Source organism: Schistocerca americana, chromosome 1, assembly GCF_021461395.2.
Source record: "Schistocerca americana isolate TAMUIC-IGC-003095 chromosome 1, iqSchAmer2.1, whole genome shotgun sequence".
NCBI lineage: Eukaryota > Metazoa > Arthropoda > Insecta > Orthoptera > Acrididae > Schistocerca > Schistocerca americana.
In genome coordinates, this window is record NC_060119.1 from 1114444132 (window position 1) to 1114460973 (window position 16842).

Here is a 16842-nt window from a genome sequence, read left to right on the forward strand (position 1 = left end):
AGTGGATGACCGCTACCTAAGGATTATTGTTCGGACGAACCCTGACAGCAAAGCCACAATGTTAAATAATGCTTTTCATTCAGCCACAGGATGTTGTGTTACAACTCAAACTGTGCGCAATAGGCTGCATGATGCGCAAATTAACTCCTGACATCCATGGCAAGGTCCGTCTTTGCAACCACAACACCATGCAGCACGGTACAGATGGGCCCAACAACATGCCAAATAGACTGCTCAGGATTGGCATCACGTTCTCTTCAACGATGAGCGTAGCATATGCCTTCAACCAGACAATTGTTGGAGATGTGTTTGGAGGCAACCGGGCCTTAGACACACTATCCAACAAGTGCAGCAAGGTGGAGGTTCCCTGCTGTCATGGGCAATTCGCGCCTCTGTAAAGCACATCTTGTGTATGACTTCCTTCAGGATAACGACATCGCTCGACTAGAGTGGCCAGCATGTTCTACAGACATGAACCCTATTGAACATGCCTGCGATAGATTGGAAAGGGCTGTTTATGGATGACGTGATCCACCAACCACTCTGAGGGATCTACGCTGAATCGCCTTTGAGTAGTGGGACAATCTGGACTAACACGGCCTTGATGAACTTGTGGATAGTATGCCACGATGAATACAGGCATGCATTAATGCAAGAGGATGTGCTACTGGGTATTAGAGGTACTGGTGCGTACAGCAATGTGGACCACCACCTTTGAATGTCTTGCTGTATGGTGGTACAACATGCAAGGTGTGGTTTTCATGAGCAATAAAAAGGGCGAACATGATGTTTATGTTGATCTCTGTTCCAATTTTCTGTACAGGTTCTGGAACTCTCAGAACCGATGTGATGCAAAACTTTTTTTTATGTGTGTATAACACGATTGGAGTGGTTGCCTTTTCCTTACTTTGACCTGCTCTGGAAATGCTGTTCTGGTAATTTCATGTTCTTCGGTTATCTAAATTATCTGAGCCTTCCATAAATCAACAACTGCATATGACACTGTCTATAACGGTTATATGTTTGCAGAAAAAAAAAAGCCCGAGTACAAGGGTGAGAGAAGGAGATGACGAAATGTTTCAGATACGTTATGTTATGCTACAACAGAGCTTTGGAAAATAAGATTTTAAACTGCTAAATGTTTCTGGGGGCAACCGCTGATGGAAACATAAGGAGCACATAATGGTACTGGATGAGGCGTAATTAAAGGTGTTCAACCTGAATTACTACAGTACAATTTATGAGGAGAACTGTGTGTGAGACAGCTTTGTGCAAGAAGGGTGCTCCATTTTTGAACAAAAGCCAAAAGAAAACAAATTCCTCAGCAGCGTCTGCACTGTTGGAAAAAAAGAAAAAAAATTATATGTAAAATAAAATCCAACTGATATGTTACTGTGGATGAGCTGGGGCCCAGTACTTCACATGACAAATGCAATAGCAATCAAAGCTGAGAATATAAGTTAGTGGCTCTGCAAGTGACATCAATTTCTTCTGCCACAAATTTTATAGCCAGTGTTTTCTCCGAGACACCGAAGGCTTTTCAACAAGAGCTTTTCCACCCATCTGTCTACAGTCTGCCCAAAAGACAAGCATTTCCTAAGCAGCATCAGATCTGAAAAATTTCTGAACCTATCTTACCATTCAGCTACAGTCTCATGTGATTTAACTGTATTACAAAAAACAGAATAAAGTCTCTTTGGCAATTGTCTCAAGTCCCAAGAAGCACCTGTAACTTGCTACAATGAATTCCTCAACAGCCAACCTACAATATTTCAAGGAGTTGTTGGTAAATGGTTTGAGATGTAGTGAATCGACAGATAGTATAAAGCAGATAACAACACTACATCCTTAAACACTGACTCAGATATTATCAAACAAGTAATATTTATTACTCAATAATGTAAATGAAACAGGCGATTTCACCTGAAAACATACTTGGGATCATCTTGGAAGTTATGAGTATCACCGGAATCATCATATTCAGCTGCATCATCCCTTGGAGGCAGAATTACAGTGCTTGTTGGCAGTTCAACTTCCCCAGTGAGATTAACACGGACAGGTTTCGGCTCTTCTGTCATCGACAACTGTCGTGTCAGTGATGACGACAGTGAGAATGTCACCTCTTTCTGTAAAAATCAAGTGTAATTCATAATGTACTCAGGATAGCTTTATTAGCACAACACATACAGACTGCCACTTCACATTGGTTATTTATAAATACAATATTTTCCACACATAATATGTTCAAGAACAACAAAATCTGCAACTGCTGAACAATGCAAAAGAGTTGAGAAAATGGTCAGTACACCAATAAACTTGTTAAACAGCCACCAGTCAGCATTCCTCTGATGACCCAGTGTCACCCTGGCCCTGAAAACCTCAGCCACATCCTACACCAGGGCTTCGACTACCTCTCGTTGTGCCCTGAGATGAGGTATATCCTACCGAACATCATAGCCATATCACCCAATGTAGTGTTCTTCTGCCCACCCAATGTACACAATATTCCTGTCCATCCCTATTCCAATAATGCACTAAATTGTCATCATTATCATTTCCTTGTTGTCAACCTAGGTGCCAGAGGTGTCCCATACACTGAGAATGACTCAGTAGCAGTACAGAAATGAGTGAGTGTACCTCAGGACAGTCACAGACATTTCCTACCCTATAAAAGGCAGGACCACGTGTGAAAGCAGCCATTTTAAATATCAGCTATGCTGCAATTAATTAATGTGCGGCATCATGGCTGCCATTTGGGAACTCCCTTCTAGCACTAGTTTCTCAGAACTACACAGGTGAGAACTGTCTCCCCATCATAACCTATGCTCCCAAAATCCGCCTGGCCTAAACCACCACCTCTCCTCTGTCCACACCACTCCTTCCCTGTTCTCTCCTCCCCTTTTTCAATCTCTTTCTTTTTCTCTTCCCTCTCCCCCTTCATGTCCATCTTCCTCCTCATTCCTCCCTCATCTCTCTCTTACATGCTCTACCCACTGAACTCTTTTCATCTTACTGAGCAGCCGCTGAATCATTTGTCAAAGACCAGCACTACACTACCTCGCGACATCATCTTTGTGTGTGTGTTCATCCCTACTACCTCTCTACCTCCATCTTACAAGCAACTCCTCTCAATAACTGATAATCAACAGTTAGTCTCATTGTGTGTGTGTGTGAATGTACACACTTTCACTACTGACAGAGCATGAGCTCAAAAACTAGAGCAAATAAACCTTTTCACTGAGTGTTTCTATGTACCACACATCAGTCAGACGTAGGTGACTGGTTGCCTTTCCTTAACTTTACATACTGTCCATAACTGAGACTTTGAGAACTAGTGATAACGAAATTTAACATCTTTTAAAATTTGCTGTAAGGCTGCTACCTACTGCAAAGGCATATTTTTTTTTTTTTTTTTAATTTAAGTTTCGCTTTAAGATAAATTTTAATCCTTATGTGTTTCAATAACTTCTTGACAACAGAAGTCAAAGAACTGTTCTTAATCACATTTGGGATCATGATTACAGATATATACTGAAGTATATATCACATTTATTAGTTAAGTTTATCATACATGATTCACTTTTTTACTATGATTCTGGTTTCCCTTGCTTCCCGCTACTAAATAAATAAATATTCTCTGACCCTCAACTCTTTAACAGACATATTGTTAGTCCCTTCTAGGGAACACAATTTTTGTTTAAATTTTTATCTGTCAGGCTCCATCATCCTGTTTAGCTAACGTGGTGATAGCTATCAGCAAATGTACAAATAACGGCAAAATATTTGAACAGTAACAATCTCCAATGCTCATCTGAGCAAAGTAAATGAATGACCAGAGGTCCACTGTCACTATAGTACTAACAGTAAAGTTCCCCTTGATAAAGATACACAAATCTGACTACATAACATGAGTCACAGAGCCAGAGCAACTTCTGTAACTCCAGGACCTGGGCCTGATCTATGTGAAGGTCCCTCTCACGTGACAGTTCAAGGTTAACCCACTGGTGTGTGCTACTGCATCTGCCTTTATACTGTATGGCAGGCCACATTGCCCATTCCATGTTGGCACTTCCAAAAGTGCCCAGTAGCACTCTCACATATTGGGAAATGTGACTTTATATGATTGTTCCTGCACAGTCAATGCCTTGCTGCACCTAATGATGTACCAATGTTTCCCCTCACATTGACATCCTGCCATGCCCAACCAACATTCTTCTGAGAGCCTGTTATTTATATTCTCAAGTAAAATCGTTAACTCTGACTTTTATTCTTAGCCTTTTACGAATTGCATTACTGACATATGCAGCAAGTAGCTCCAACTAAACACCCACTTTTAAAACTACCTGTACTTAACTCTCCTTCTACCGACATCAAAATAATTCACAAACATATACATCTAACCTCTCTGAATAATCTTGTTTAATGACTCACCAATACATAGGACATGTTTATCAGACAAACACTGTTTATTTTTAAGTTCATCACAAAAATAGGGAGTAAGACCATGCTCTATAATGTATTTGCATTTAACTGTGCCCAATTTAATGTTACAAGCAATTGAATGGTCTGGGAACATCAGATTAAATGTCTCTCCCTCTCTGATTAAGAGGCAATGAAAATTTCCTTTTTGAGTTCCCTTTTATAATGTTGAAAAGTCACATTGATTAGGCTTTTGTAACATTGTGCCTTGTTCAAAATGACCCAACTGATTGTCAAGAAGGGTTTTAGAATTACAAACTGTCTCACATTTGTTCACAATTCAAATATTTGCTTGGAATTGACTGAGTTCAATTTTTATTTTACTAGCAACATTTTCTCTTGGAACACTTGTAGACGCACAACAGAAGTTTTTAAGGAAAGGTTGATCCTCTTTAACTTTAAGAAAACTCAAATGAACTTTTGTTGTGACGCAGACAGGCACAACAAAAATACCGCTAAACAAGTAAGCTTTTGCCCAAGAAGCCTCTTTCTGAATGAGACAAAACACACACACACACACACACACACACACACACACACACACACGTGCACGTGCAATGCAACTCACACACACAAGACCATTGTGTCTGGCTGCCACGTGGTCATCTGTTGGAAAGTTGCATTGGTGAGGGGTGAGGGGTGAGGGGTGTGTGTGTGTGTGTGTGTGTGTGTGTGTGTGTGTGTGTGTGTGTGCACGTGCACGCACCCTTGCACTTATCAAAACAAAAACAAATGAATGTGGAGATAAATTGTTGCACACTCATGCACTCAAAATTACCACACAATCACTCAATCTCACATGCACTAAAACAAATTAGAAAGAGGAAAAATAGCTATACATGTATTCACAGAGACAACAAAACACAAAAGAGCTAAAAGGAAAGCACAGGGAAATGTGACTAGCTGACCACTTACAAAAAACTTTGGTGAGCTGTTAACACATTAGAAACATCTCCCTAAAATCTTGTTAAAAATGTTGGACAGTTCACAAAACTTAAAAAACTGAGCCATATTCATTTGAAAGTTACTTAAAAAAAAGAGGGCAGACGGCTCATTAGTCAGAAAATGAAATACAGTCCAACAAAATGTGGCACACAATAATCTGCACACCACAAACAACACACATTGGAGGGTCCTCTTGCCGGAGTAAGAATCCGTGCATCATAGGGTGTGGGGCATAGGGTGTGGCCTATGCAAACACAAGTAAGAAAGACCTTGTCCCACCAACATGGCTGGAAGGAGGTATGCCACTGTCGAGTTGTGGGCTTTACAACACAGAGTTTACCGTCAGTCATTTCCAGCCACTAGTCTTCCCGTTGACACAGGACTTTGTACCTCAACAACAGGGAGGTGATAGCTTGCATAGGGATGGCACACTGAAATAAATGAGGATCACGACACCTCCTTAGCTGCTAGATCCACCCTTTCGTTCCCTGCAAAACTCATGTACCCTGGCACCCAGTAGAATGACACCTCTTTCCCCAGTCGTCGTAGCTGGAGGAGGAAGTGGACAGCACTCAGTGGATCTGAACAGACAAGAAATTTAGCACTGGAAGAATGTCAAATCATCTTCGGTGCCTGCAAGATTGTGTATAATTCTGTATCAAAGACAATAAATTCTTGAGACAATTGGGTCTTGAGGACATAATCTGGGGAAATAACAGAGCAACCAACAGTGCCACCTGCTGAAGACCCAGCTACACAGTTACAGTGCTTATATAAAATATCAGAAAAACAGAAGCAGGAGTGCAAGGTCTCCTGTACTGCACAAAATCTAAAATAGCACTGGGCCTCTGCAGTAACCAAGGCGGTAGACTGTTAAAACCCTGGGTTTGGGGTCGTACATTCTCCACACCGAGTGGCTCCAGCACATGCTGCACGCAGATGCCAAATGGAACATTGGTTTGTGGATGGTTGGTCAAAAGGCGTTCCAGAGGCGAACGAGCAACAGTACATACACAGGTGAAGTTGGAACTGTGAGGAACTTACATGCCTGCTACATGATGAGGAACTGCCACTGGATGGTGAGTGGCAGTTCCCCAGCCTCAGCACTGAAACTGGGTATGGGACTTGTCCTATAAGCACCCATGGCCAGCTGAAGCACCTCATGGCGGACAGCGTCAATGATCTTTTCGTCGTCGTCTTTTTTTTTTTTCTTCTTTCAAAAAAGGAGAGGGAAGGGGGAGGGTAGAGAGAGAGAGAGAGAGAGAGAGAGAGAGAGAGAGAGAGAGAGAGAGAGAGGCCTCGCCGATCCATACATTGTGCACCTATAGTCCAGCTGCAAACGCACGAAAGCCCTATAAAACTGGAGCAGATGCGTCCTGTCCACTCCCCAAGACCTGTGGCAAAGGCACTTGATGATGATCAGTGCCTTGAGGGTCCTGGCTTCCAGGTATCTCAAGTGTGGCAACCCTGACAATTTGGAGTCTAAAACGCGGTCCAGAAACCTCACTGAGTCTCTAAAATGTTCGATGGTGTCCCTTATTTGCAAGACAGGTAAATTAAAAATGACGAGAATGACACGCACACATACACACTTATCTGCAGGAAACTGAAAGACCATCTTTGCAGCCCACTACGCCAACCTCCACACTGTAAATTGCCACTGATGGCTTGCTGTTGCAACAGTGGAGGGAACACAGAAAACAGCAAAATTGTCCACAGATACTGACCACTGTACAAGACTACTTATCATAGATGTGAAACTGTTTATGGCTACAGCAAATAGGGCAACACTTAAAACACTGTCCTGAGGAACAAAATTCTCCTGCTCAAAACGATCTGACAATGAGTCACCTATTAAAGTCCTAAAAAAACAGCTGAGACAAGAAGAACCATATGAACATGGGGAGGTGGCCACAAAAGCGCCACTGATGCAGCTGTGTGAGAATAGTGTCTCCTAGCAGTATCGTACACCTTACTGATATCAAAGAGTATGCTAATCCAGCGATGTTTAGAGGAAAGCCTGCTGAATAGCTGACTCCAGCAGGGTAAGGTTGTCGACAGTGGACCAAAATCTCCAGAAACCACACTGAGAGCAGCTAAGGAGCTGCCTGGTCTCTAACAATCACACCAGATGACCGTTAACCGTTTGCTCCAATCTGCCAGAATGAAGGTCGGCAACGGCCTCCCACTGAGCACAGTCTGTGATGGCTGAAGAGCAGAAAGAGAGGTTGATGACTGAGAATGACCCAGTAGCAGTATAGAAATGAGTGAGTGTACCTCTGCTGAGGATGTACTGCACAGTTCATGAGACTTCATGAGGCTCTCCAAAACCTGACCCAAAGGGCAAGCAGAGGTCGAGCCCCACAATATAATGAAGTCTCCCAGTAGGAGAAATGGTCACGGGAGTTATTGCACAAGATATGCGAGAGCCTCAGAGTCTATAGCATCTTGCAGGGATAGATACAGTGAGCAAACAGTGATCCTCTGACACCAATGAATTTCGACAGAAACTGCTTGCAGTTCAGCTGCCATGAGGCGAGCAAAGGAGTGACGTGTGCTATTGACAAACACAGCAATCTCTCCCTTGGCTCTGTCCCTAGTCAGATCATCCTTGCGGTGAAGGGTATACCATCATAACACAGGAGTGTCAGTCGCTTTAAAAAGGGTTTCCTATAAACACACCCACAGGGAGCATTCAGAGAAGTTTCAGTTCCTCCAAACGTGTCCTGCACCTATTAATGTTCCAGTGTAACATGGGAACCATCTATCACGTGGGTTGCAGTTTCACCCTGTCTTTTCGCCTGAAAGGCGAGCCCGTAATGGTTGGGGCTCAGTCTTGGGGCGAGATGATTGCCCCAGTCCAACATCAAGGTGTATTAGCTCTACCCAAGAGTCAAGGGAGATGTCAGATAATACAACCTCGACATCATCCGACTGTTTCCTTTCCGACTCCATTGATGGTGGACGTTTGGCCTTTGAATTCTTGCTCTGAATAGTCTTCAGAGCCATAACCACGACAGTGGCAGTGGCATTACTGGACGATGGAGCATACTTAACCTTTGGTCTAGTAGGGGGCTTTGCAACGTTAGCAACAACAAAATTGTCTGATGTTTTGGGAGGAAGTGTTGGCTTATTAGGAACTGCAGCAGCTCAAGTGCACTGGCAAATGCAGGTACTAGTGCTGTCACTAGCAACGTCCGTCTGGATAGCAGCATCGGGCTTGTGAACTGGTTGTTTAAGAGCAGATGCATAGCAGACAAAGGAGGCAGCAAACTTTGGGAGCCGCAAAGATCTTTTCGGACTCTCCATATGAAATATGTTTAGTTGTTTTTATTTCCTGTATCTTCCTTTCTTCAAGAAAGACACTGCAGTCCCTGCCCTAGAGAGGGAGATCTCTGGAGCAGTTGACACACTTCACAGGAGACGAACAACCAACTCCTTCATGGGGTGGCCTTCCCAAATTTGCCACAAGTGGCTTCTCCCTTACATCTGACAGTAGCGCTGTCACTCAAAACAGCACATTGGGTTTGGGAAATAAGGTCGCAGCCGGGACGAAGGACACCTGCCTTGACGTGCTCTGGAAGTTTTGTTCTGTTGAAAGTAAGTACCAAAGAGGCCATTTCACTATATCACCACCCACCATTTTCATTATAGTTAGTACATCAACAATGCCTTCTTGGGCCCACTTATTTTTCCGTTCTTCTCTGGGTATGTCAACGAGATCCCTACAATTCACACCACCTTTGCTGTAGTTCAAGGTGTTTTGCAGTTCTGTCTCTATAGCACACTCCCCAAGACATCTAGCTTTTTGGAAGTTAACTGCTTGCTGGGAAGTAGAAATTTACACTAAGAATATTCCATTTCGAAAGCACGTGGCTGACTTTTAAGTGCCACAGATTTTCTCTAAGCCCTTTCAAATATAGAACGGTAAAGCCTTTTCCAAACTACCCTCTTTCCTCTTGACGATGAAAAACACATTATGGCTAGCAGCATGTGTTCTGGTACTAGAAATATCACCATTCTGAATAGGTCCTGAATTAGCAGGACTGGCCGCATGAGCCCTCTTGTTTGACTGGGTATTAGACCTACCAGCGGTCCGCCCTTTCCTCTGAGAGGAGCAAAAGAAAATTTTGGAGAATCTCTGTCATTAGCACAAGCAGCTAGGGAAATAAGGGTCCACTCAGACAGAGCTCTGCATGCCTGAGTAAGCCTTATATAACTCAGGTGTGGCAGGTTCCCCAGAGGTTACCCGTTAACGACTGTTTAACCTCAACAGCCATGCACCTCATCCAGTGCTCAGCACACCTCAGAAAGAAGGTTTTCATTAAGGTGGTTTATTTCGTCCTTGCGAACCAGGCGGTCAAGCCAAGATCCCTGTTCCCTGTGCCACACAACGTTGCACCGCCGCACTGCACAATGGTCGCCGAAGCATGCCCAGAGCTTACAGTGACGGGGGACTTCTGGTGCTTACCAGTTCCCAGCTCAGGAACCCTGGGGTCGCCAAGTCTGTACTCAGCAAATGAATGTTGAGCCCCTGAGTGGTCTTTAAGAATGAGATACTACAGTCTGACATCTCATATTCGCCGAACCAAAAGTTTTTTTAAAAAAATATTATTACAATTTTCTTAACCAGCTAACAAATTAAGGTTTGATTTCAGATTCTAACCATTGTTCATTGAAAAGAGTGTACCATGTTTCAATATTGCTGGAAGCTCAAATGCCATTAGTGTGATGTCGGGCATGCTGCATATCGCTGGTTCAAACCTGACACCAGTAATTATTTGTTATTTTGTATTTACAATTTCTGGAAGCTTCTTGAAATACCTTGTTTGTATTTGTAAAGTTTGTATATCGGAAATATTTAAGTGACTCAGTTCACTCCTCCATCCAACTGTGATCCACTCCCACTGTCCCCAAATCACCCTGTTAGCTTCTTAAATTTCTTAACCTCGTTTGCTTCACCATTATTCACTAAATCTCTCAACATGTAAGTCAACTTTACATCCACAGAAAGAAAATTCACGATCTAAAAACTTACCCTGACCTTATAATCAACTGCTGACAAAGGCTTCACCACTGTCATCTTTAATTCCGTTGATTACCTGACAGAAGGACTCTGCAAGGTGTCAGATTCATCTGCCTATAAACCCTGCCACAGTGACCCCATTCCAGAAATCCAGCAGGATCTCCAGTCTCTCCTCAAATCCTTAGGCTCATCCCAGAACCTCTGCCCAGGGTCCATCTCTCTCCTCACTCCTAACACTCCCTCCACTCCTACCTTCTACATGCTTCCTAAAGTCCATAAACCCAATCACCCAGGACACCCCATTGTGGCTGGTTACTGAACCCCCACTGAGAGAATCTCTGCTCTCGTAGACCAACATCTTCAGTCTATTACCTGCAACCCATCCTCCTATACAAAAAGACACCAATCATTTCCTCCACTGACTCTCCATGGTTCCTGTTCCTTTATCACTCAACACCCTGCTCGTCACTACTGATGCCACCTCTCTTTAAACTAACATCGCTAACGCACATGGCCTTACCGATATTGAACACTACCTCTCCAAACACCTGAAATATTCCAAACCAACAACCTCCTTCCCAGTCGCCATGATGAACTATATTCTCACCCACAATTATTTCGTTGTATACATGGAAGAACCCTGGAGATACTAAAAGGTATCAGATTATATAATGGTAAGACAGAGATTTAGGAACCAGGTTTTCAATTGTAAGACATTTCCAGGGGCAGATGTGGACTCTGACCACAATCTATTGGTTATGACCTGTAGATTAAAACTGAAGAAACTGCAAAAAGGTGGGAACTTAAGGAAATGGGACCTGGATAAACTGAAAGAACCAGAGGTTGTACAGAGTTTCAGGGAGAGCATTAGGGAACAATTGACAGGAATGGGGGCAAGCAATACAGTAGAAGAAGAATGGGTAGCTTTGAGGGATGAAGTGGTGAAGGCAGCAGAGGATCAAGTAGGTAAAAAGACGAGGGCTAGTAGAAATCCTTGGGTAACAGAAGAAATATTGAATTTAATTGATGAAAGGAGAAAATATAAAAGTGCAGTAAATGCAGCAGGCAAAAAGGAATACAAACGTCTCAAAAATGAGATCGGCGGGAAGTGCAAAATTGCTAAGCAGGGATGGCTAGAGGACAAATGTAAAGATGTAGAGGCTTATCTCACTAGAGGTAAGATAGATACTGCCTACAGGCAAATTAAAGAGACCTTTGGAGATAAGAGAACCACTTGTATGAACATCAAGAGCTCAGATGGAAACCCAGTTCTAAGCAAAGAAGGGAAAGCAGAAAGGTGGAAGGAGTATATAGAGGGTCTATACAACGGTGATGTACTTGAGGACAATATTATGGAAATGGGAGAGCATGTAGATGAAGATGAAATGGGAGATACGATACTGCGTGAAGAGTTTGACAGAGCACTGAAAGACCTGAGTCGAAACAAGGCCCCCGGATTAGACAACATTCCATTGGGACTACTGACGGCCTTGGGAGAGCCAGTCATGACAAAACTCTACCATCTGGTGAGCAAGATGTATGAAACAGGCGAAATACCCTCAGACTTTAAGAAGAATATAATAATTCCAATCCCAAAGAAAGCAGGTGTTGACAGATGTGAAAATTACCGAACAATCAGTTTAATAAGCCACAGCTGCAAAATACTAACACGAATTCTTTACAGACGAATGGAAAAACTGGTAGAAGCCGACCTCGGGGAAGATCAGTTTGGATTCCATAGAAATACTGGAACACGTGAGGCAATACTGACTTTACGACTTATCTTAGAAGAAAGATTAAGGAAAGGCAAACCTACGTTTCTAGCATTTCTACACTTAGAGAAAGCTTTTGACAATGTTGACTGGAATATTCTATTTCAAATTCTAAGGGTGGCAGGGGTAAAATACAGGGAGCGAAAGGCTGTTTATAATTTGTACAGAAACCAGATGGCAGTTATATGAGTCGAGGGACATGAAAGGGAAGCATTTGTTGGGAAGGGAGTAAGACAGGGTTGTAGTCTCTCCCCGATGTCATTCAATCTGTATATTGAGCAAGCAGTAAAGGAAACAAAAAAAAAAAAATTCGGAGTAGGTATTAAAATCCATGGAGAAGAAATAAAAACTTTGAGGTTCCCCGATGACATTGTAAATCTGTCAGAGACAGAGCAGTTGAATGGAATGGATAGCGCCTTGAAAGGAGGATATAAGATGAACATCAACAAAAGCAAAATGAGGATAATGGAATGTAGTCGAATTAAGTCGGGTGATGCTGAGGGAATTAGATTAGGAAATTAGACACTTAAAGTAGTAAAGGAGTTTTGCTATTTGGGGAGCAAAATAACTGATGCTGGTCGAAGTAGAGAGGGTATAAAATGTAGACTGGCAATGGCAAGGAAAGCGTTTCTGAAGAGAGAAATTTGTTAACATCGAGTATAGATTTAAGTGTCAGGAAGTAATTTCTGAAAGTATTTGTATGGAGTGTAGCCATGTATGGAAGTGAAACATGGACGATAAATAGTTTGGACAAGAAGAGAATAGAAGCTTTCGAAATGTGGTGCTACAGAAGAATGCTGAAGATTAGATGGGTAGATCACATAACTAATGAGGAAGTATTGAATAGGATTGGGGAGAAGGGAAGTTTGTGGCACAGCTTGACCAGAAGAAGGGATCGGTTGGTAGGACATGTTCTGAGGCATCAAGGGATCACAAATTTAGTATTGGAGGGCAGCGTGGAGGGTAAAAATCGTGGAGGGAGACCAAGAGATGAATACACTAAGCAGATTCAGAAGGATGTAGGTTGCAGTAGGTACTGGGAGATGATGAAGCTTGCATGGGATAGAGCGGCATGGAGAGCTGCATTAAACCAGTCTCAGGACTGAAGACCACAACAACAACACAATTATTTCTCCTTTGAAGGCATTACCTACATACAAATCTGGGGTACTGCTATCGGCTCCCACATGGTACCATTTTATGCCAGCCTATTCATGGACTATTTAGAGGAATTCTTCTTAAACACCTAGAATCCTAAACCCCTCATCTGGTTCCAACTTTCATAATCTGTATTGAGGATGAGGACACCCTACCCGCATTCCTCCAGAATGTCAACACCTTCTCCCCCATTTGCCTTATCTGGCCCTACTCAACCCAACAAAGTGCACAAAGTCACAGCAATGAGAAAACAGCTCTAAGTGTATAATATAAGAAATGATAGAGCAAATAAAATTTCCTCCTGCAAATTCTTTCTTTGGTAGTAAAGACAACAGGAACAAAAGATTAGCAATGTGATTTTGCATACATACACTTTAAGTTAAGTTTTTATTAGAGAGCAGAAAGATACCTCAGATTCTTTCTTTTCTAGTTTCTTCTTCTTTTCTTCCATTTCTTTCCGCCATTCCTCTAGATCTTCATCAGGAGAAGGTAAGATCAAGAACTGCACAGTGCTTTGGTGCTGTGTTGGGTTACACAACTTAAGAATGAATTCACTTCTCTGACCAATCTTCAGAGGTTCACATGTTACAATACGTACTTCTGGTACATGATAGCTGAAATTGAATATCAGTTGTGGAGCAAATGAGTTTAATGTAATTCTACTTAAGAGCAGAAAACTTTACACAAAAATACTGACTTACAGATGGAGAGAAATCTGGATAATACTGCAACAAAAAGTTGTAAAATAAAACACACACACACACACACACACACACACACACACAGAGAGAGAGAGAGAGAGAGAGAGAGAGAGAGAGAGAGAGAGAGAGAGAGAGCAATCCACACCTCTTGAGCAAGAGACAGAGCAGGTAAGAGGTATTTTAATATATTTTACAGACTTTACTGAGGTAAAGTCTGTCAAATCAGTTGATAGCTATATTTACTTATCATAGAACACATGATAAATCAAAGCTAATTCACAATTGTGTGTTAGCGTTGGTTTACTGAGTCTTTTATAGCAAAAACTGTAATCTAGAAAATAAGAATAAAATGCACAAAACAGCATAAAAGAGCCAAGAAGTCACTTCTGACCGTATACAACACACCTGTACAAATTGCAACAAGGGTCTCTTAATGTTATGACCTATTAATCTTATTAAGCTGACTATTCAATTACTGCTGGAATCTCATCATTTCAATAAATTTCACAGTACATGATAAAGAACGGGCATATCAGTAGATGACTGTTTGAAACCTAACACACTGAGACAGATAATAGCCCATACAAAAATATTACTTCTATGCCATTTTTTTTCCCTCACTTTCCACTTTCTTTCTGATTTACTTAATTAAATTTAGCTACCATATGCATCAATACGATTAAATAATACAGAGAGAGTTTACTGTTAAAACAGTGTACATGTAATGTTTCAACGACACGTTTCTTTAGTTAAAATATACCTTGATTGTTCCACATTCCTGAATGTTCACCTTCTACAACTAATGAATGAATGAATGGACAGGCAAAATTCTGGCCAGACACTTCACAAAGGCTTTTCTCAAATCTGAGCATTTATACTAACAATGCAAAAAATATTTAAATATACTTATTAAATACAGTTTAAGTTAACCTAATTTTAGTTAATATACTGGTAAGTAATATGCATTTTATTACACCTCCCATAACTGATCATATTTTTTAATATTAATTAATCAGACCCTACTTTTTCTAAGTGTCTTTTAAACAGTATTTACTATTACATTTTTATATAAACAATGAAGATTTTAGATTAAAATAGCTTCCAAATTATTGGATACTACACAAACAAAATACATTTCTAGAATCGGGAAGAGTCTTGTTTTAACTAAATCAATGGAGGTCGCTGTTCCAGACACAGTTTATTAGACCAGTCAAAATTTTTAGAAATTGTGTTATTCTGAACTTCAAATATCAAATTCCTCTATAAAATAAAAATTCCCCACAAAAAGTAACTACACTACAACAAGCAGCAGAACACAAATTCCAGTCTTATAAGAATTTGGAAAACATAACCTGTGAAGTAAATTTGGATGTTTACCATACAGTTGTAGAAAATTAAAGTGTAACAAGGAAAGAAATAGTACTTATTTACTCTAGGAGTGATATTAAAGGAAGTGAAATGCTCCATTTTGCTGGGTTTCTATTTAACAATAAGATACTCCCATTTGAGATCCTGATTGATACAACGAGGGAGGGGAAATAACTGGGGAGGGGGGTAGGAAATGAAGGTAGCAAAATTCCCATAGGGGTGAAGACAAAGACATTTGCAACTGTAAAGACAATATTATGAAAAGGATAGAGTGCTGCTCAACATATAGAGGAGATGTTGAGTCACCGACAAGTGCAACGAAAAGACTGCTATACATTTAAGCTTTCACCCAAAAGGCCTTCTTCTAAACTAGAAAACACACACACATTTACAAAAGCATAACTCATACATAATGCTCAGTGCCCCTGGACACTAAGGCTAGACCAGTGGCTCAGAGGCCAAAGACAGTGGTCATGTGCGTGGGAGTTGTGCTTGTGTGAATACGCTATGGCGACAAGCGCATCAATCACTGTGATGGTATTCCAGTCTGCGTAAGGTGGAAATTCAAACCAGCCTGCATACTAGCAGGTTAACAGAGGGCAACACTAATAGCTGGAGCAGCAGCAACCGCAAGGTGCACGCGCAGCCCTGATCAGCGCACTCAGACCGATCTATTTCCTGCTTCGGCTGATACGCAAGTTTCAGCCAATCAAACAGAAGTATCACTCTGCAGGACGACTATTTAGGGCCTTACTGCAATGGCAGCCAGCAGTTATATTGCAACCAGCAGCACTGGAAAGATCTCTGATAACGTGCTACCATGATCAACTCTTCTAATCTTCGTCATCATCATCATCATCATCATCATCATGAAATGGAACTGGCAAAATGGGATGCCACTGAGTGGAGAGGTCATGGTATTCTGTTTTGCTACATCTCCTACACTAGACGAGTGTCGCACTTAGTGCCAATACTACAAAATTCATTCCTATAGACTTTAAAGGGATTCAACTTGTGACTGTTACTTTTTGGAACTTAGATTATTTGAACATTCACTTGGTCAAGAAAGCTTTTATTTTTGTGCTTCAGAAGTCAGCTATTCTGTCCATCATAAAGTAGTGAGTTAATTTCTTGCATTGCAAATAAAACTGTTTAATTGGTATACCTGGTGAACGTTTTGTGGGACATATCAGAATGTTGTGCATTTCTTACTATATAAGAAGGCCTTTATGCCCAAAACCTTAAATGTATAGAAATCTTTTTCTTGTATCTGTCTGTAACTAACATCTCCTCTGTACAGTGAGTGGCAGTCTATCCTTTTCATAATACTATTGTTATTCCATCCAGGATTTTCCATTGTTGTAACTGGAAAGAGTAATTCTATTATGAAAGA

At 41.4% G+C, this 16842-nt stretch overlaps 1 protein-coding gene across 1 annotated transcript in view; it reads right to left on the reverse strand.

Annotated features, from left to right (window-relative positions):
• LOC124618726 (dynactin subunit 4) overlaps positions 1–16842 on the reverse strand; it is a 52153-nt gene that overhangs the window by 4525 nt on the left and 30786 nt on the right. Inside the window, exons 5-6 of the mRNA XM_047145372.1 lie at positions 13790–13994; positions 1936–2126 (exon numbers count right to left, since the gene is read on the reverse strand). Coding sequence (XP_047001328.1) covers positions 1936–2126; positions 13790–13994 — 396 coding nt within the window. The remainder of the gene's footprint in view (positions 1–1935; positions 2127–13789; positions 13995–16842) is intronic.